Here is a 22,022-nt window from a genome sequence, read left to right as displayed (position 1 = left end):
GAAACAAAATTGTCTGGTCTCTTTGGCCTGAATGGCAAGCGTCATGTCTGGAGGAAACCAGGCGCCGCTCATCACCTGGCCAATACCATCCCTACAGTGAAGCATGGTGGTGGCAGCATCATGTTGTGGGGATGTTTTTCAGGGGCAGGAACTGGGAGACTAGTCAGGATCGAGGGAAAGATGAATGCAGCAATGTACAGAGACATCCTTGATGAAAACCTGCTCCAGAGTGCTCTGGACCTCAGACTGAGGCGAAGGTTCATCTTCCAACAGGACAACGACCCTAAGCACACAGCCAGGATAACAAAGGAGTGGCTATGGGACAACTCTGTGAATGTCCTTGAGTGGCCCAGCCAGAGCCCAGACTTGAACCCAATTGAACATCTCTGGAGAGATCTGAAAATGGCTGTGCACCGATGCTCCCCATCCAACCTGATGGAGCTTGAGAGGTCCTGCAAAGAAGAATGGGAGAAACTGCCCAAAAATAGGTGTACCAAGCTTGTAGCATCATACTCAAAAAGACTTGAGGCTGTAATTGGTGCCAAAGGTGCTTCAACAAAGTATTGAGCAAAGGCTGTGAATACTTATGTAGATGTGTTTTTTATGTTTAATAAATTTGCAAAGATTTCAAACAAACTTCTTTCACGTTGTCATTATGGGGTATTGTTTGTAGAATTTTGAGGAAAATAATGAATTTAATCCATTTTGGAATAAGGCTGTAACATAACAAAATGTGGAAAAAGTGAAGCGCTGTGAATACTTTCCGGATGCAATGTACTGTTCAACAGACACTTGTATCCAAAGTGACCTGCAATACACTTAAGTACACTGCCTAGGGATCATGAACCTTTCGTTTACCAGCCCAGATCTTTAACCACAAGGCTACAGCACACCCATCCATTTGTTTGTGTGGAATAACAGATAGAACACCACTTCGTGGTTGTTTATAAAATGGCAAGACAGCTAATAGACTACATTTGCTTTTCGAAATCCACTTACAAAGCTAGTGTTGCTTTATAAATACATTATTAACGATTGACTTGTAAATACAAGTGTTTAGTTTAGTGCCTGTGCAGTGTCTGTCATGAGCTGGTAATTTAATATTGCATGCTGAATACCAGCAAGGAAGCAGTGATTAGACATCAGCCCTTTATTTGATGTTCATAGATGTTAATTTTAATATGCTGTGTGTTTTTTTGTTCTCGTCTCTCTGTGCATTAGGAATGAGTAGGTGATGCTTTAATCCTGTTAAATAGATCTCTTTTTTTTTATTTAAAGGAATAGTTCACCCAAAAATGAAAATTGTCATAATGTGCTCACCCTAGTTGTTGTTATAAATCAAATCAAATAATTAATAAGGCACTGAAATCAAATATGGTGGCTACATTAGTTCTTGCAACAATATGTCATGATGTTTGGTCATGAGACGCAATGATAACTATTGAGGTTTGATTTTATTGACTGATTTGATTAGATATTAGAATGAATAACGACACAATTCTGTTCATCACAAAGTGATCGTATGGCTTCAGAAGACTTGGAATATAGTGCATGAGTTGTTTTGGTTATTTTGTGTTTTTTGTCCTCCTAGCTTGACAGACCATTGTCAATATTCACTTAAATTATATGTCAAATAAACCCTGTGAAGACTTTGTAAAAAGTCACCTTTTGTGTTTCACAGAAGAAAGTCATACAGGAGTGACATTAGGGTGATATAAAAATTACTAATGAGTTTTCATTTTTGGGTGAACTATTCGCCCGGATACAGCACATCTTTGGCCCCTTTATAGACTGCTGCTATGCTGAAACAGTTTCCGCTATGCACTGCAAGTTTTTTTTTTTTTTTTGTGGAAGGAAATCAAAATGCTGTTTACATACACCTTAGCCAAATACATTTAAACTCACTGTTTTTCACAATTCAGTTCAGCCCACAAATGTTCTATCGGATTGAGGTCAGGGCTTTGTGATGGCCACTCCAGTACCTTTGTTGTCCTTAAGCCAGTTTGCCTCAAATTTGGAGGTATGCTTGTGGTCATAGTCCATTTGGAAGAACAATTTTCGACCGAGCTTTAACTTCCTGGCTGATGTCTTGAGATGTTGCTTCAATATATCCACATAAATTTCCTTCCTCATGATGCCATCTATTTTGTGATGTGTACCAGTCCCTCCTGCAGCAAAGCACCCCCACAACATGATGCTGCCACCCCCATGCTTCATGGTTGGGATGGTGTTCTTTGGCTTGCAAGCCTCATCCTTTTTCCTCCAAACATAACGATGGTCATTATGGCCAGACAGTTCAATATTTGTTTCATCAGACCAGTGGACATTTTTCCAGAAAGTAAGATCCCTATGTGCACTTACAAACTGTAGTCTAGCTTTTTTCATGGCGGTTTTGGAGTAGTGGCTTCTTCCTTGCTGAGCAGTCTTTTTGAGGTTATGTCGATATAGGACTCGTTTTACTGTGGATAAATATACTTGTCTACCTTTTTCCTCTAGCATCTTCACAAGGTCCTTTGCTGTTGTTCTGGGATTGATTTGCACTTTTTGCACCAAACTACATTCATCTCTAGGAGACAGAATGTGTCTCCTTCCTGAGCAGTATGATGACTGCGTGGTCCCATGATGTTTATACTTGCGTACTATTGTTTGTACAGATGAATGTGGTATCTTCAGTCGTTTGGAAATTGCTCCCAAGGATGATCCAGACTTGTCCACAATTTTTTTCTGATGTCTTGGCTGATTTCTTTTGATTTCCCCATGATGTCAAAAAAAGAGGCACTGAGTTCGAAGGTAGGCCTTAAAATACATCCAAAGGTACACCTCCAATTGACTCCAATTAGCCTATTAGAAGCTAACTGGCTAATTGCCTAAAGGCTTGACATCATTTTCTGGAATTTTCCAAGCTGCTTAAAGGCACAGTTAACCTAGTGTAAGTATGTGACCCACTGGAACTGTGACATAGTCAGTTAAAAGTGAAACAATCTGTCTGTAAACAATTGTTGGAAAAATTACTTGTCATGCACAAAGTAGATATCCTAAACTATAGTTTGTTAAAATAAAATCTGTGGAGTGGTTAAAAAAAATGAGTTTTAATGACTTCAACCTAAGTGTATGTAAACCTCTGGCTTCAGCTGTAATTGTCAGGGTGAGAGTGAGGCAGACAAACTTCTGCCAACCATTCATCATAGCCTACGTCAAACACACACACATACATACACATCTGAAGGACAAACTGTATTCAACCCACCCACATAGCCATTACATTTAAATAGGTGTTTGTAAGCACATACCAGTTTTTCACTCAAACATTCTATCTCACTGTTTACAGATAAAGCAGTTGCCCTGCACTGTCATTATTTTGATTTGTGATGCCACAAAATATTGATCCTAAAAGTCAAAATAATCTAGCATTAGAATTTAGGACACTGCAATAAACTGTCCTACATGAAGGCACCAAATCGGCCACCTGTGCACTTTTGTCCGCACACCTGCGGGAAATTTAGCATGAACACAAGGCGATGATGACAGAAAATGCGATAAACCTGTTATTTTACCACACTGCAGACTGAATGCGTGTAAATATGCGGTGAACCTTGTACATTAACCTGCTGAAAAAGGTCTTTTGACATAATTTACAGTTTACAGTCAGTTTACATACAACTCAGCCAAATACATTTAAACTCGGTTTTTCACAATTCCTGACATTTAATCGTAGAAAACATTCCATGTCTTAGGTCAGTTAGGATCACTACTTTATTTTAAGAATGTAAAATTTCAGAATATTATTAGAAAGAAATATTACAGCTGAAATATTTCTTTCATAACATTCCCAGTGGGTCAGAAGTTTACATGCAATTTGTTAGTATTTGGTAGCATTGCCTTTAAATTGCTTAACTTGAGTCAAACGTTTTGGGTAGCCTTCCACAAGCTTCTCAAAATAAGTTGCTGGAATTTTGGCCCATTCCTCCAGACAGAGCTGGTGTAACTGAGTCAGGTTTGTATGCCTCCTTGCTCGCACACACTTTTTCAGTTCTGCCCACAAATTTTCTATCAGATTGAGGTCAGGGCTTTGTGATGGCCACTCCAATACCTTGACTTTGTTGTCCTTAAGCCATTTTGCCACAACTTTGGAAATATGCTTGGGGTCATTGTCCATTTGGAAGACCCATTTGCAACCGAGCTTTCTTCATGGCTGATGTCTCGAGATGTTGCTTCAATATATCCACATAATTCTCCTTCCTCATGATGCCATCTATTTTGTGAAGTGCACCAGTCCCTCACCCCCACAACATGATGCTGCCACCCCCATGCTTCATGGTTGGGATGGTGTTCTTCAGCTTGCAAGCCTCACCCTTTTTCCTCTAGACATAACGATGGTCATTATGGCTAAAAAGTACAATTTTTGTTTCATCAGACCAGAGGAAATTTCTCCAAAATGTTAGATCTTTGTCCCCATGTGCACTTGCAAACTGTAGTCTGGCTTTTTATGGTGGTTTTGGAGCATTGACTTCTTCCTGGCTGAGCAGCCTTTCAGGTTATGTCGATATAGGACTTGTTTTACTGTGGATATAGATACTTGTCTACCTGTTTCCTCCAGCATCTTCACAAGGTCCTTTGCTGTTGTTCTGGGATTGATTTGCACTTTTTGCACCAAACCACGTTCATCTCTAGGAGACAGAATGTGTCTCCTCCTTGAGCAGTATGATGGCTGCATTGTCCCATGGTGTTTATACTTGCGTACTATTGTTTGCACAGATGAACGTGGTACCTTCATGCATTTGGAAATTGCTCCCAACGATGAACCAGACTTGTTGAGATCCACAATTTCTTGGCTGATTTCTTTTGATTTTCCCATGTTGTCAAGCAAAGAGGCACTGAGTTTGAATACAGGCCTTAAAATACATCCACATGTACACCTCCTTTCAGAATCTTATTGGCTAATTGTCTAAAGGCTTGACATCATTTTCTGGAATTTTCCAAGCTGCTTAAAGGCACAGTTAACTTAGTGTAAGTACATTTCTGACCTACTGGAATTAAAAGTGAAACAATCTGTCTGTAAACAATTGTTGGAAAAATTATTTGTGTCATGCACAAAGCAGATGTCCTAAATGACTTGCCAAAACTATAATTTGCTAATATTAAATCTGTGGAGTGGTTAAAAAATTAGTTTTAATTGAGACTTCCTAAGCAACCAATTGGCCCAGTTGCTAGGGTGGGTAGAGTCACGTTGGGTTAACCTCCTTGTGATCACTATAATGTGGTTCCCGCTCTCGGTGGGGCATGTGGTGAGTTGTGCGTGGATGCTGCGGAGAATAGCGTGAAGCCTCCACACGCGCTAGGTCTCCGCAGTAACACGCTCAACAAGCCACGTGATAAGATGCACGGATTGACAGTCTCAGACGCAGAGTCAACTGAGATTCGTCCTCCGCCATCCGGATTGAGGCGAGTCACTACGCCACCACTAGGACTTAGAGCGCATTGGGAATTGGGCATGCCAAATTGGGGAGAAAAGGGGTTACATTTTTTTTTTTTTTTTTTTTTTTTTTTGTGACTTCAACCTAAGTGTATGTATACTTCTGACTTCAACTGTATGTTAATTACTATCCAAAACCCACCTGAATCCCTGAGCACATAAGCTGCAGGTTTAGTTATTGTATAGTACACATGCAGACTCACATGATTACATGGACACGAAGCACAGGCCAGGTTTGAATGCCAGGAAGGGTCTAGATGGATGAGTATTGACAGATAAGCTACCGGGTGAGCATTGCTTGAGGTTGGACTGTCACTCTGTTAAGACAAAGTATGATAGAACAAGAAACGGAATAGCTGAATAAAGACATTTCAGCATGAAATGTCTTCATCCATATTTTTTTTCCCTGCACACATGCCATAGATGCCACTCCTCGTGTCCTTTGGTCGCTCCAATGTCTTTTCTATCTCTCTTTCTCTCATCCCGTTATTCTGCTCTGTGCTTTGTCTTCTTTAACACATCTCTTTTGTTGCTGCGCTTTATTTTAATGTTTTTATTTTCATGTGCCTTTTCTTATAACTCTCAATCTTATAACTCTGTTATATTTTCAGTTCAGAATATGTGCTGTGTAATGGTCGGAGTACAATGATACGCAAACCAATGCAGTGTTCCATTATCAGAGTCTGTTATCACACTCATGTTGTGTCGTTGTAATAATTTCCATATAGATTAGTGTATAATCATTCTATATTCTGTTTTTCTGTCAAGACTCTTAACCTGGCCATTTATGGATTACACTTTATTCAAATTCTTATAGAGTTTAGCATAACAGTTTCAACCTAAGTAGTCACATTGATATGCTAAGATTGAAACAATATAGCATTTCTCCAAAACAAAGTGATCTGCAAGGTTTTATACTGTGTATGTTGGGAGCTACCTTATAAAGCTATGGTTACACTATGCTTTGAGCATTCAAAATTACTTCATACACTGCAACGGACAGGATATGATAAGTTTGAGGGATTCTAGTTTTAATAAATAATATATCACAAATATAATATATTCCACATGTTAAAATATACCATATACTCACTTTCCTGCGGCGATAAAAAGATGCATCTTTGAAATATTTATTCTTTGTATTGAACCAAGAGGTTGGTGTGTGATATTTCAATCTCCTACTGGTCACAGGTATTCTAGTCATACAAATTCGCAGGTTTGTCACACTTGAACTTTTGCGACCTCTCATTTCTTTGCATGAGCTTGTTTTTTGGTGAGTAAGTGTTTGAATTGAGAATTTTTGTTGTAGTCTTACAGGTCATTCCTTTGAGCAGTATTAATTTGATCTTGTCTCCATCTAGGCTGATCCGAGAGCACTGATTCGTCTAGTGACCAAGCATGTGACAGATCACGCTGGATGTGATTGGTTGGATGAGGAACTGGAGGCTCTGATTGGGCAGTTGCGACTCTACAGTGAGAGACTGACAGACTTCACTCAGGCTCAAATTTTGCAGGGACTTGGCCGAGGCATCGATGTCCAGAGATTCAGCAACGACAACCAGTACAAGAAAGAAACTATTCTGGGCCTGGCTGAGTAAGTATCGTGTGTGTACAAATACACTTTTAGTTTGATCTTGGTTTCCAAGCTGTTTCTTTTATTGATTCTTATCTTTAATCACATTGCACCTCTCTAGGATATGGCAGGTGTTAAATGTCTAGGAGTTGTTTGCTACATATTATTCCCCTGAATAATTACATAAAAACAGGCAGGGTGTGTCTCAATAAAGATGGGTCCTGATCCACTTTTTTTTTTTTTTTTTTTTTTATGTTTTGTTTCATAATTCTGACATACACTAACAGTCTAAAGTTTGGTCACACCTACTCATTCTGTATTATTACTAACTTTTAGAATAATAGTAAAGTCATCAATACTATGATGTAACACAAATGGAAGTATGGAAATTGTTATATTTTGCCTTCAAAGTAACCACCCTTTGATGAGATTACAGCTTTGCAAACTCGAGGCATTCTCTCATCCAGATTTATGAGGCATCTACATGGGATGCTTTTTTAACGGTATTGGAGGAGTTTGCTGGTCACCTGTTGCTGCTTTTCCTTCACTATCATTTCCAATTTATCATTTAACTAAATAAAACAAATCTAAATCAAAATAATGGTTTGGTAAAGAAATCTATACTTGGCAGGTCATCTCTACAAAACTCATTTCAAGCATTTAAGCTTAAGCATTTCGGTCAAAAGATGCTTAAGATCCTGAGAAGTTCATTATTAATTCATACTGAAGTGTGTCCAATGTAAAGACTTTTTCATTCTAAGCAACATTTCACTTAAGCTACAGTCATTTGTGCTGGTTGATCTTTATACTTGGTTTCTTTAGAGAAATGGCCCAGTGCCTGTTATTCAGTCCAGACCTGACACAGAAACTCAGTCTTTTTGAAACAAGTAGAGAACATCGTCTTAGAACAGTCCGTATGTCCTGTGAACATGAGTTTCTCTTCTAGAAACCAGTGGAGAGTCATATTTCAGGATTGATCCTTTGATCCAAACCACAGCCCTAGCTTTGAAGCGCATGAAGACTAAAATCACAGGGTTGGGGTGGCCAAGGTTTAGCAAGGTTTGGCGATTCAGTTTTACTCTACAAATGATGTTTCAGCAGATAGGCTAGATCTGAATTGGAAAAGCAGCCAGAAAATAGATCCAATCATTCTTTCCGAACTTCAGAGCTCTGGAATTGTACGTGTTTATTGCAGGGCTTTGCCAGTACAGTCATATGTCAGTATATCACAATTATTTTTCTCACAATATTGTATTGATTCTTTAGATTCTTGTATAATTTTTTTTTCATGTGTGCATTTATTCACATCTTATAGTTCAGTCAATGCAGAAGCAGGTCATTTAAATAAGAACAATCTGAATCCGGCATTTCTCAGTGACGTCAGATTTGCTGTACTGTAAAAAAGTGAAGTGAACCAAGCAAGAGATTCAAACTGAATTGAATCATGTGTATGTGTTGCTATATGTATTATAGATTGTAAGCTAGTTGTCATTACATAGCCCTAATTTGTTTACTCCTGGCCTTTAATGGCCTGCAAATTTGGCCAAGAATTGTCCAAGAACAAAAGAGATCAAGACGCAGAGCAATTGCTCTGGGTCTTGTGCTTTCTACAACACAGTTTTAGCATACTTTACTACCTGCATTTTTGTTTGTGTTTATTGATTTTAGTATGCTGGGCTTAAATGTGTAAATGTTTCAATTAAAGTATGATTAACATTGTCTTGTTCATCTTTCCCTTTGTCATTTTATGTTCCTTTTCTTAACTCCCTCACTTTTTGCCTGTCTCTCTTTATCTCTCTGTCTAGGACATTGAATGAGAGAGTGTACGGGATCTCACGCTTTTTGGCTCAGCGGTACAGCATACCTCTTTGGGAAGTGCACATGAATCACCTTGAGTTTCTGTTTACTGATAGTGGGTAAGACACAAACACACTTTACCAATGCACACATTAAAGATGTTATGCTCACTTTGCACTTTTAGGGGAATGAGCTGCCAGACTTCAGTAAAAAAAAACAACATTGGTGTCTTCCTCAAGTAACTGTTATTTTATTTCCTCAATGTGAGGTACCCCAGCATGTCAGAAACCTGTGAACCTAGCGCACAGACAGAAGATTACACTAACTGACTGCAAAGACTGGCTTCCAGTTGATCTGTCTGTTTGATTTGCCAAACATACAGTCATGTAGAGAAGCAACTTCTGTATTTTAAATGGTTTTATTCTGCGATCAGTTTTATAAGGGTTATTTGAAAATCTACACACAAACAAACTGGTGTCTGATCCCCCTGCTTGTTAATTTGTCACTGAATCATTGTCCAAAACTTGGTCTAATCAAGTCTCTCTCCATATCTCACTGGATTTAATCGCCCTGAATATCTCTCTCTCTCTCTCTCTCTGTCTCTCTCTCTCTCTCTCTCTGACATGCAGTCATGTGACTTAGCATATTTAGTATAAGTGAAAATCCTTCCATGCGTATTAGCATCCCCAAGGCTTCTTTTAATTTTTTTTATGAGCATTAATTTGAGTTTTTAAAAGGAATAGTTCTTGCTCAAACTCAAACACGAATATTTTTAGAAGAATATCACAGATCTGTAGATCCATACAATGCAAGTGAATGGGGTCCAACATTTTCAAGCTCCAAAAAGCACACAAAGGCAGCATAAAGGTAATCCATATGACTCCAGTTGTTTAATCCGTGTCTTCTGAAGCGATCCAATGATTTTGGGTGAGAACAGACCAAAATGTAACTCCTTTTTCACTGTACATACAGTCTCTCGGCAGGATCATGATGCTTGATTACACTTCCTAGTGCTCAGAGCGCTAGATGGCACTAGGAAGTGTAATCAAGCTTGAAATCATGATCGCCAATGAGACCTCAGATGTCAAGATTTATAGTGAAAATTGAGTTACATTTTGGTCTGTTCTCACCCAAAACCAGATGGATCACTTCAGAAGATATGGATTATTCAATTATGTTATGGATTACTTTTATGCTGCCTTTATGTGCTTTTTTTGAGCTTCAAAGTTTTGGACCCCATTCACTTGCATTGTGTGGACCTACAGAGCTGAGATATTCTTCTAAAAATCTTCATTTGTGTTCTGCAGAAGAAAAATGGTCACACATACTGGTGGCATGAGTTTGAGTAAATTATGAGATGAGAGAATTAAAATTTTTGGCTGAACTATCCCTTTAAGTATCTGGCCTGTTTGTGGATTTTCAGATTTATTAATACTAAACTTGGATTAGTCTTGTATAATTTAATTTATTGCTTCAATCTTGTCATATTTGAGCTCGTCTGTTGCTTTCTGAATTGAAGTATTTTATAAATTAGTTAATGTTTAGCTGTGTATGAAGGACAATTGCTATCTTTATTTGAGCTGCATAGAAATGTTTGCTCCTTTTGGCATAATTTGGGTATGAATTCAGTAGTGATTCAAATAGGCTTTGCCTCAGCCTTTGCCTCAATTCAAATCTTTTTTTTTTTCATCTAACAGGTGCTGAAATTGTGTATTATTCTCCAATTTTCTGAATTAAGGACACATTTAGTAAAATTACGGATTTTGTTTTACTTATTTTTTAAATAATTTTTGCATAGTTAGAAGGACAGATGGTAATGAAGTGCTGTTCTGTCTCTAGCACTCCTTGGCTAAAGTGCAAGCAAACTTTGCAATCTCTGGACTGCCAGCTTTGTATACATCTCTTTTTCAACCTTATTGTATTGTTTTTCTCAAAGCATTGTCTCTCAATGAGATCAAGTATGCTACTCTCATCTATTTTGGGCCAAATGCCATTGTAGTTTTTTTTGCATTGTTTCAGTCCAGTAAGTAAGGTCATTTTCTTTTTGTGGATTGTTAATTTTCTTAGAGCATATTCTGTGGATAAGCACATCTGTGTCCTGAGGCTGATTATTGGTAGTTGTATTAGTCATATTTGTCTGTGTGAGGAGCCTCAGGAGCAGCTGAATGAGAGGGCTCTTTTCAGTGTTTTTTAAGGGCTTGAAAAAGATTGTTTTCATTTTTAGATGTTTCTATTAGTTCTTCTCTGAATGTGGAGATACTCTTACAAAACCCTGAATGCAGAGCTTTAAACAGGCTTTTGTACAATTTTTCTAATTCCTGATTCACAAGAGGATCCACACTTCACTGCCACATAATGCACTAGGATCTATAACTGACTGGAATATTTTCAGCCAAATTCTAATTGCTGTTCCAAATTGGATAGATACTTTGATTGCATAGAAATTACATTGCTTTCTTTTTCACTTCATTCATGGCCAAGCTGAGGTTTTCATTTGCACTGATTTACAACCTGAAATATGTATAGTTTGCGGCTAGTTAAATTTTAATTATACCCAGGGTGAAATTGGATCTTTTTTCCTGACATTTGGATCTTTTCTGAAATGTTTTATATTCTAAGGCTTAATGTAGTATCAGCCTTTCTCAAGTTAGTCCTAATCTCTTTTGCTGGTTTGAGGGAAGTTCTGTGAGTAGAAGCACACAGGAATTGTTGGCCAGTCCACACTAATCTGTGTAAGACTGTTTCAAGGTTTTCTGTGCTGTATTTTGACACTCTTCACATTTTTAACCTATTTTACTAGTGAAATATTGAGTCTCAATATTATAAAAGAATATTTTCCCCACGACGGTCTTTCATTTTGCAATAGTATATCTCAGATACCCCCACCCCCATTCAGCACATAATGACAAAACCGACTGTGACTGTGATTCATTATGTTACATTTTGTGTCATTTCGATGGTTCTTCCTGTTTAAGTGTGTGGTTCTTGGCCAGTTAAAGTTGTTGTAGACCTTATTCACAGCAGCATCATCTTTGATTTTTGACAGGAATGATAATGAGGCTGTAAGGCAGGGTTTCTCAACCATGGGTTGCGACCCAAAAGTGGGTCGTGGATCATTGTCTGCTGGGTCAGGAGATCTTTTCCGTCATGAGTACAAATGACCAATTCCAATTGCAAAAATTTTGCAATTTTTGGGCCAACAGTGACCTCTATTGTTGAATCGTGTTATTATCTCTAGGTTTACGTAAACTACCGTTAAGTAAGAGGTTGCATTTCTCTGACATTAATTATTAGCTGTCCAATCACAATAATCCATCAATGCTATGAATTGTTCTTTTTGGACAAGGTCTCTTTACTTAGCCTTGCATGCCCTTTATATAAATAAATCCCTTAGTTCTAGGCTTGCCAAGGACATTTGAATCTTGAAATGATGTTGACCGCTGGTTGGTAACAATGACAATCTATAAATTAGTTACTACCATGGTCTATTTGGCCAGAATATCCTGCAGTTGTAAAAATTTATAATGTTTGACCTTATCAGTCTAGCAATCGTTATGTATAATGTTAACGAATGTTGCCTTACTTTTGTAATGTCATTTATTTCAAAACATCAATGTTTCCAATAAGTCAAAACAACAGCATAAGATATGGCACTTACCTGCTCAGATGACGTTTTCAGATATTCGTCTTTTCCTTTATTTCGTTATTTATTTGTCCATTCGCTCTGATAAGATGTCCTGTATCCATGTGTACACTGGTGCCTCGAACCACATTCATCCGCACAACCAAAACAATGGTCTTCCACAAGACACATGCAGTTTTATTTTTTAACTGCTAGAGGGCCAAAAGTTACATAGTGTAGCTTTAAACTGGTCCAATGGTGTCACTGCAAAATCATTCAAGATCATACGGTTCAAGAGACTGTCTGAAAACTTCAGCCAGCAGCACCAAAGCTACAAATATTGGGCTGTAGATATTATGCCACTATATTATAAGCATGTAAACATAACTAGATTAATTAAGTACCTATTAATTTATTCTGGCAAACCCCATGGTGGATCATGGATGACTGGCATTCAAAAAAAGTGGGTCGCAGTGTGCAAAAGGTTGAAAAACCCTGCTGTAAGGGATAGACTCTTCACTAAAAGTGTTTTTGGATCGCTCCTCTGACGAATCATTGAAAAAATATCTTGCCAAGAAATTTCAGTAGACAAAAAACTCCAGACAACATGACTTGTGGAAAATTAGATGTGATCTAGGAGCTTTTTGATAGCTTTAAACAGTGCATGCCAATGAAGAGACTATGAGTCTATCCCTCACAGACTCATTTTCATTCCCCTCAAAGATGGCACTGCTGTGAATAAGGTCTATAGAGCCCCAGAACTTTTGCCATTATAGTCAAAGGCCTTGCTACCCAAGACTAGTAATGGTCAGGGCCTAGATCTGACAGAACTTTTGCAATATGTCTCTGTCACCTCTGTTTCAGCCTTTTCGTTTGCTTACTCTGTTTCTTCTACCTGTTTCAGTCCCTGTTTAGACTTCTGTTTCTTTGTCTCCCTCACATACACACACTCTTTCTCTGTCTCTCTTTCTGGCCTGAGGACATTATGCCTCCAGCCAGTATAGCTGTATCCATTAAAAATGAGTTGAGGTCCACAGAGGTTGCACTCTCTAGACAATGGATAGGTTTTGGGCTCGGTCCAAATGGCCACATGCAGCCTGTAGCTCCCTCATTTAGCGGTAATGTTGGATTAACTGTGAATATGATTAACTCTAACACAATAATCACATTCAAGCACCATGTTTACCAACACAAATGTTGTGCCACCTAGACCTGTGTGCTTCGTTAGGTTGCATCTCACTGTATGTTCTGTTTCTTAACCTATTTGCAAGTCAGCAAGCTTTCTTTGCCTTTATCTCTGTTTCTGATTCCGTCTCTTTCTATCTCTCTTACTCTCTCACACATACACCCTCGCATATAGACCTGCAAGATAAATGGACTTGGCGGTCATTGAAGGTTCACATAGTAATTTATTGATAACCCAACTCTATAAAACATTTCCATGCATCAAAATTGTTATAAGATATTTCTGTGGTGCATAAAGCTGTTTATCTTTACTGAAAAGCCATTCAATTAGAGTGAGGTGGAGGGCCAGTCCACAAGCCTGCTTATGAAGTCACTGTGGAGATAAATTATGGAAATCAGGGCAGCTCTAACATAAAACATGACACCCATAGAATCCCAGCCTGACATCAGATTTACAGTGGGTCAGTAAATGCTTGCCATAGGCTATAATTCACTGCTTAAAAATGTAATTTTCAGTTTGTCATGGGATGGAGTGGTCAAACCACAGTGAATAAAGTTGAATGGACTTTAAGTTGTTTGAAAAAGTTATTTTAGATTAAAGAAAAAATCAATTCTCCCGCACAAGTGGGCAGTCGCAGCATATTAGCTCGACCTTAATGTACTTTGTCTCATTTTGGAGGACAAATGGGGGGGGGTGGATGGCCGTGCATTGCCTTAATTGATCCTCCACTAGCAATTTACAAAGGTTGAGTGATCGATGCTGTAACAGACCTTGTTTACGACTTCTCAACTTTCAGTCTCCTATCTCCATCAATCTCTCATTTCACTCATTCTCGTTCTCTCTTCAGCCTCTCCACCAAAGACATCGAGAGCCGGACAGAGGCTCTTGGCCTGTTTGAGACTCTTAAGACCGATCCCGAAGCCTTCTACACACACATGACTAAATATGTGTACCCTAGTGTAGCTGGAACCGATCAGCTCCAACTCCTGTTCTACTTCACCCTTCTGGAAAACTGTGGCTGCGGTAACTACTTCCCTCCCACTGCAATGAAGCCCTACACACACCTCAAACTGCTCAAGAAGCTCAAAGCTGTTGCCGTCGGTAAGTGTCTCAGCCTCAGACAGAACACCCACAGGATGCCCACAGTCCGTTCACTGACCGTTTGATTCATATTGCACACAAAAATAGCAAGATATGGCTGAAATTGCCAGTTCCAATCTTATTGCCTGGTGCTACTCTACTTTAGAATTGCCTGGAACCAAAGTCGCGTTAACAAGGTACCGAGTTGATACAATGACCGCTTTTGATGAACAAATCATTGCATCAGATCTTAAAAAGATATTTAGAGGCAGATTCACTAAGCAGTTCTCTAAACACTGCAATGTTGTTTAAAGGGATAGTTCACCCAAAATGCAAATTCTCTCATCATTTACTCACCCTCATGCCATCACAGATGTGTATGACTTTCTTTCATCTGCTGAACACAAAGATTTTAGAAGAATATCTCAGCTCTGTAGGTCCATACAATGCAAGTGAATGGTGATCAGACCTCTGTAGCTCTAAAAATCACATAAAAGAAACGTAAAAGTAATCCATATGTCTCCAGTTGTTAAATTTATATCTTCAGAAGCGATATGATAGGTGTTGTTGAGAAAGAGATCAAAACTTAAGTCCTTTTTATTTACTCTAAATCTTCACCTTCACTTTTACATTTTAAAGTCACATGTGATGCCTGTATAGTTTCACTTTCACATCTGAAAGTGAAAGTGAAGACTTATAGTAATAAAAGTACTTAAATATTGATCTGTTTCTCACCCACACCTATCATATCGCTCCTGAAGAAATGGATTAAACCACTGGAGTCATATGGATAACTTTTATGTTTCAGTATGTGAGTTTTGGAGCTACAAAGGTCCAATTATGACAGTAAAGATGTATAAAATAATGGTCAAATGATGAAGAAGAGCGTTATAACCTGGAATAGATGTGCAGTGTTGTCAAGCACACTTTCAGCATGTTAATAGATGCTGTACAGTCCTGGCAGACTATGTAGCACTCAGAACCAGCCCACAAATTCGGAATTGTGCCATGCAAATTGCGTTCAGTACAGATTTTGTTGGCATGTTTGTGCTGTTGCCTGATCTGCATAATTCCTATAGTGAATTGGGCACTAAAGCAGCGCAGACAGCTTGTGCAATAAACAGCGTTTTTACCGAGCACAATTAATTTTTGGAGAACTCTTTATGCTTTTCCCACCATTTCATTTTTTTCAAATCCACTTTATGATTGTGGTTAAATCTATTTCAGATAACTCTGCTCTTAAAACTGCACCACGTACATTTTTTTTTGTTAATTAACAAATGTTCATTATTGAGCGAGTACGTGACATCAACAACAAAAGCGACAGGAAGTTTTCTCTCCCCCCTTTTAAAAATTGAAGAGCATATTTATTTATATGAGCCCATTATTATCCCGTTTGTTTCCTAATTTCAAACATAATTCAAACAGAACATACATATTACACAGGAGGACAGTATCTCCTCATTACCATGGTTAGGTCAGTGTAGCTAGTCTTAAATAGTAGTGATAATAATAATAATTTATAGTATTTATGAAAAAATAAGTATTAGCTGAAACACCTTGAAAATTTAACTACAACTGCCACTGTTGATATAAAATGAGGTCTAATAGATTCTACCTTTAGATTATTTCATATGAAACTATTAACATTTTGTCAAAATATAACAGTTAATTTTACTCATGTAAAATCGTGAAACAATTTTGTAAAGGTGATGATGTATAATGAAAAAAAAAAATTGCACATAAAACAGTGTTGCTCTTTTCCTCCTCAGTGCTGTTTGGCATGTCAGGGCTGCCTACTGTTTGAGAGGTTCGACTTGACTTCCTCCGTAATGCTTTAAACTAGAAAAGTCTCACTAGAATTGAAATTGGTCACATCAGTTTTGAGGTCTGCGCTCCGCAATATCGAGGGAAGCCCGGCTTTTGCACACGCATGCCAGAGAGAAGAGCAGATCATGATCGCGAGCTGGTTCCGTTACACTCATGCGAATGTGCAGATGAGAAGCCTTTAGCTGATTGCGAGATTATCATTAAATTTGCATTTTTTTTTCTCAATACCATAGATAAGCAAATGTACAATGTACCGCTGCAACCCTAAATACAACCTTTTAAGTCAGGGCACAAGCTGAGTAGTCGGTTAAGTTGCAATCGTTGCAATAATCGCAGAGTAGTCGAATAATCGTTCTAGTAATCGTTAGATTAATCGATTATTAAAATAATCGTTAGTTGCAGCCCTAGCCACAGTTCACCTTATTTTGCAGAACAGTTTGCACACAACAGCAGGCTGTAAAATAGTTGAAGAAAGAAGGACTGGATCAATGTGTAGCTGATCTGGTAACACAAAAGAAGCAGTAAATCAGCTCATGCCTGCAGGCATATAAATCCATAACACCATAACTAGAAATTTCACATGTAATCAGACACATCTCTCCCCAGCTGAGACAGGAAATGGGTCGCTAAGCAATGCATGTGCAAATGAAAGTAGAGGAATGTTAATTAGCCCGCACACAATACATCTTTGTTCTTTTCTGATAAATTAAGAGAGATTATTGTAAAGCACACAGTGGAGATGAAGAAAGGTTTGAATGAGTTTTTTTTTTTTAATATTATTATTATTAGCTGCATACCTCTTTATATGTCTCTCTTTATTATTGTGGCACTGCATACTAATGTGATAATTACAAATTAAATGTATTCTACAGAACATGTGTAGCACAAATTATTTTTCATGTTTTCACTAATGTGATTTTTATCTCAATATTTTACAAACATAAATATACACATGATGTTTTTATGCTGGTCATTTGAAGTGGTTCTCAATTGGTCTTTGATTTTACATTGGATATCAAGTACCAAAATGAAATCTGAAATAATTGAAATTTATTCAGATGACATGCAACCTGTCGATTTTGACATTTGCCTAAATTGGCTCCCTTCTAGCAAGTGGGAGAAGCATTTTCACCAAAATACAGTAGAGTTTGATTAAATGCCTTTTTTGATGTCAACATCAAATGATACAGGAAATGTTTTATCCTCCAGTTTAAAAGTTCATTAGCCTATTGTTTTTTTCCTATCCAAACTATACACAATTATATGGTTGGTTGAATTTTATCATTTGTATTTATCATTGTTTATTCTCTGCCATCCGCAACCCTATCAAAACTGGCCTGTGATCCATTTTTTCCTCGCAATTTTCCAGTTGAAAACCACTGTTTTATGATATGCTGCAAATCCATCCAGCACCTATCATTCATAGTCGTAGACTCCGTAGACTTCCATTTTTTAGCAAATTATCTTGAGTATAATCTGCAGCAGGTAAAGTCCTGCCATTGAAAACAAATGAGAAGAGCTAGTACACATTGACATCTTTTTTTTTTTTTTTTGTCTTCTTTCGTTTATATGAAACATTTTTGAAGTTGGTCATCTCAGACTGGTGTATTGCTGGTGTTAGAGTGTGTGGAAGGTCCGAAGGGACTGTGTCGGAGAGTTTTCACACTGTCTCGGCTGAAACATCCCCTTTTTAAACACACTTATTAGGCACTGAAAACACTCTCTCGCATGCATGCCCCCACACACAGTCTTGTAGACTGGAAACTGTTCTTAGCATCTGCCACAACCCAAGGGACGGAGATAACACCATCTTGTCCACGTCTCTGTCTGAGTGTGTGTGTCTATGTGTTGAATGCCCTGCTGGCCTCTGTCGAGAGACGGACCCATTCTCATAGGCAGGTTTTTAAATATTTAATGCCCTGATGAGGCCGTGTGTGTCAGTGTAATGTGTCTGTCTGACTTGATACATCCTGGAGGCATGCCAAGTCTACACCTAGTCACGCTGATTGAGAGAAGAAGAAAAAAAGCTTGAAACCACAATAAACATCTTATTTCAGATTATTACAAAGGAAGTCGGTTCCGAAAGGGGACATTTAGTGTGTTCATCAGAGCTCAACAATAAAGATTTTTTCTGCATGAGTTCAGATTTTTTACTTAACTTTAAAATATCCATTTTAAACAACATTTTCTATGTGATGGTAAAAACAATGTATTTAAAATATATATATATATATATATATATATATAATGCAACTCCAAAGCACATTATAGCCCAACACAGTACCAAATTGGACCCTTTTCACATTTCCAGGTTTGGAACGTGGAGATGAACTGTACATGGAAAGCAGTGAATGGAAGACTAGGCATATAGCAGATATTATTTTTGCATTCACCTTTACCTTTCCACAATTTTCCAGAAGATATAAATAGAGAGCGATGGATTAAATGTCAAATTTACTGTCACTCCCTCAGCTGCATTTGAAACCCCATTGAAGCAGATGACTTTTTATTTTAAATTTTGTATTAATGGCAGGGTAATAAATCACAAAATGTAGTGATATACAGTAAATAATATATTTGTAATTTTTATAAAAAAAATTATGTTTTCCTTATTGTTTCCTACTTCCTATATATATATATATATATATATATATATATATATATATATATATATATATATATACAGGTGCATCTCAATAAATTAGAATGTCATGGAAAAGTTCATTTATTTCAGTAATTCAACTCAAATTGTGAAACTCGTGTATTAAATAAATTCAGTGCACACAGACTGAAGTAGTTTAAGTCTTTGGTTCTTCTAATTGTGATGATTTTGGCTCACATTTAACAAATACCCACCAATTCACTATCTCAACAAATTAGAATATGGTGACATGCCAATCAGCTAATCAACTCAAAACACCTGCAAAGGTTTCCTGAGCCTTCAAAATGGTCTCTCAGTTTGGTTCACTAGGCTACACAATCATGGGGAAGACTGCTGATCTGACAGATCAATAATTGACACCCTTCACAAGGAGGGTAAGCCACAAACATTCATTGCCAAAGAAGCTGGCTGTTCACAGAGTGCTGTATCCAAGCATGTTAACAGAAAGTTGAGTGGAAGGAAAAAGTGTGGAAGAAAAAGATGCACAACCGAGAGAACCGCACCCTTATGAGGATTGTCAAGCAAAATCAATTCAAGAATTTGGGTGAACTTCACAAGGAATGGACTGAGGCTGGGGTCAAGGCATCAAGAGCCATCACACACAGACGTGTCAAGGAATTTGGCTAAAGTTGTCATATTCCTCTTGTTAAGCCACTCCTGAACCACAGACAACGTCAGAGGGGTCTTACCTGGGCTAAGGAGAAGAAGAACTGGACTGTTGCCCAGTGGTCCAAAGTCCTCTTTTCAGATGAGAGCAAGTTTTGTATTTCATTTGGAAACCAAGGTCCTAGAGTCTGGAGGAAGGGTGGAGAAGCTCATAGCCCAAGTTGCTTGAAGTCCAGTGTTAAGTTTCCACAGTCTATGATGATTTGGGGTGCAATGTCATCTGCTGGTGTTGGTCCATTGTGTTTTTTGAAAACCAAAGTCACTGCACCCGTTTACCAAGAAATTTTGGAGCACTTCATGCTTCATTCTGCTGACCAGCTTTTTAAAGATGCTGATTTCATTTTCCAGCAGGATTTGGCACCTGGCCACACTGCCAAAAGCACCAAAAGTTGGTTAAATGACCATGGTGTTGGTGTGCTTGACTGGCCAGCAAACTCACCAGACCTGAACCCCATAGAGAATCTATGGGGTATTGTCAAGAGGAAAATGAGAAACAAGAGACCAAAAAATGCAGATGAGCTGAAGGCCACTGTCTTCCATACCACCTCAGCAGTGCCACAAACTGATCACCTCCATGCCATGCCGAATTGAGGCAGTAATTAAAGCAAAAGGAGCCCCTACCAAGTATTGAGTACATATACAGTAAATGAACATACTTTCCAGAAGGCCAACAATTCACAAAAAAAAATTTTTTTTAATTGGTCTTATGATGTATTCTAATTTGTTGAGATAGTGAATTGGTGGGTTTTTGTTAAATGTGAGCCAAAATCATCACAATTAAAAGAACAAAAGACTTAAACTACTTCAGTCTGTGTGCACTGAATTTATTTAATACACGAGTTTCACAATTTGAGTTGAATTACTGAAATAAATGAACTTTTCCACGACATTCTAATTTATTGAGATGCACCTGTATATATATAATGGCATATTTTCATTACTGTATATTAGCTGATCATTTTTTAAACCATTCTAACTGATGCTAACAAGTCATTCTTGCAATTTGACAAAATTTATCTATTCTAGTTAGCTAGGTACGTAACCATATGGTGCCCGAGGGGTGCACAACACAACCAAATTAGCAAAGCAAATAAAGGCTGAAAACACAATGGAAATCAGTCACAACACAACTAAATTAAGCCACAGCACAATGGAAATAAGATACAACACAATAAAATTAAGCTACAACACAACAAAATTAAGCCATAACACAACAAAATGACCTAAAAAATAGTTATAAAAACACTGTGCTTTGTCCAGTACCTGGTTGGGTTTCTACTAGAACTAAATTCACATAACTTAGTCAACATTAGCTCGAATCCATACCGGGCAATGATGCAAAAATGACGTCACAGGACCTGCAATTTTTATAAGGTGTCCTGCTCATGTGAAAATGGACTACATGCAGGATGTAGCCCCCACTTGGACAGCAAAGCACACTAGGGAAACACTCAGTTCCCCGTTCATTATGTTGCATTGTGTTTGATGTTTCGAATCTTAATGTTTTGGTCCTCTAAGTGAGTTTACTATATTATGTGTTTGCTTAGGTCTGGACTATAAGAAGCTAATAGATGAGGATTCCGATCCTCTGAAAGCTCTGGTACCAGTACTGACCAGCCAGAATGTGCTGTCAATCGCCAAACTGGCCCCTGAATTCCCCCAAAGGGGAGTTGAACCGCTCACCTCTAGTGCTGTCCACACCACCTGGCTACATAAACTCTTCTGGGAAGGGGATCAGCATGTGCTAAAGAAGGCCCCTCAGAGTGATCAAGACTTCCTGCGTGCCTATGACACCTGTGCCAAATACTTTGACCGTCTGCTGCCCTTAGATGCTGTTAACTTCCTGGATGCCATCACCTTTTCCCCTGAAGCAGCTAATAAGGTGAGTCAATTGCAGAAAGGGGTGGATCTTTCGAGGGTTGAGATCTGTGGTGCTTTTCAAGAGTGGTGAAGCAGAGATGCCACTTAACATTTACATTTATGCATTTGGCAATTCCTTTGATCCAGAGTGACAGTGCATCGGTATATGTGTTCACTGGGATTCTAACCCAAGACCTTGCAGTTGCTAGTGCCGTCCTCGACCAGTTAAGCTATAGGAACCATACATGTTACTTATCAGTAAAAAGAATCTGT

The 22,022-nt window shown here is 38.2% G+C and overlaps 1 protein-coding gene across 4 annotated transcripts in view; it reads left to right on the top strand.

The window, feature by feature from the left end:
* The window catches only part of LOC127410350 (NBAS subunit of NRZ tethering complex-like), a 288,769-nt gene that overhangs the window by 164,014 nt on the left and 102,733 nt on the right, over positions 1-22,022 (top strand). For all 4 annotated transcript variants that reach the window (XM_051645563.1, XM_051645560.1, XM_051645561.1 and 1 more), the window contains 4 exons: positions 6,835-7,067; positions 8,852-8,962; positions 14,499-14,752; positions 21,437-21,771. In XM_051645563.1, coding sequence (XP_051501523.1) covers positions 6,835-7,067; positions 8,852-8,962; positions 14,499-14,752; positions 21,437-21,771 — 933 coding nt within the window. The remainder of the gene's footprint in view (positions 1-6,834; positions 7,068-8,851; positions 8,963-14,498; positions 14,753-21,436; positions 21,772-22,022) is intronic.

The sequence above is a fragment of the Myxocyprinus asiaticus genome, chromosome 19, assembly GCF_019703515.2.
Source record: "Myxocyprinus asiaticus isolate MX2 ecotype Aquarium Trade chromosome 19, UBuf_Myxa_2, whole genome shotgun sequence".
Lineage (NCBI taxonomy): Eukaryota > Metazoa > Chordata > Actinopteri > Cypriniformes > Catostomidae > Myxocyprinus > Myxocyprinus asiaticus.
Note: the sequence above shows the minus strand (reverse complement) of the source record. Positions and strands in the feature narration are given on the sequence as shown.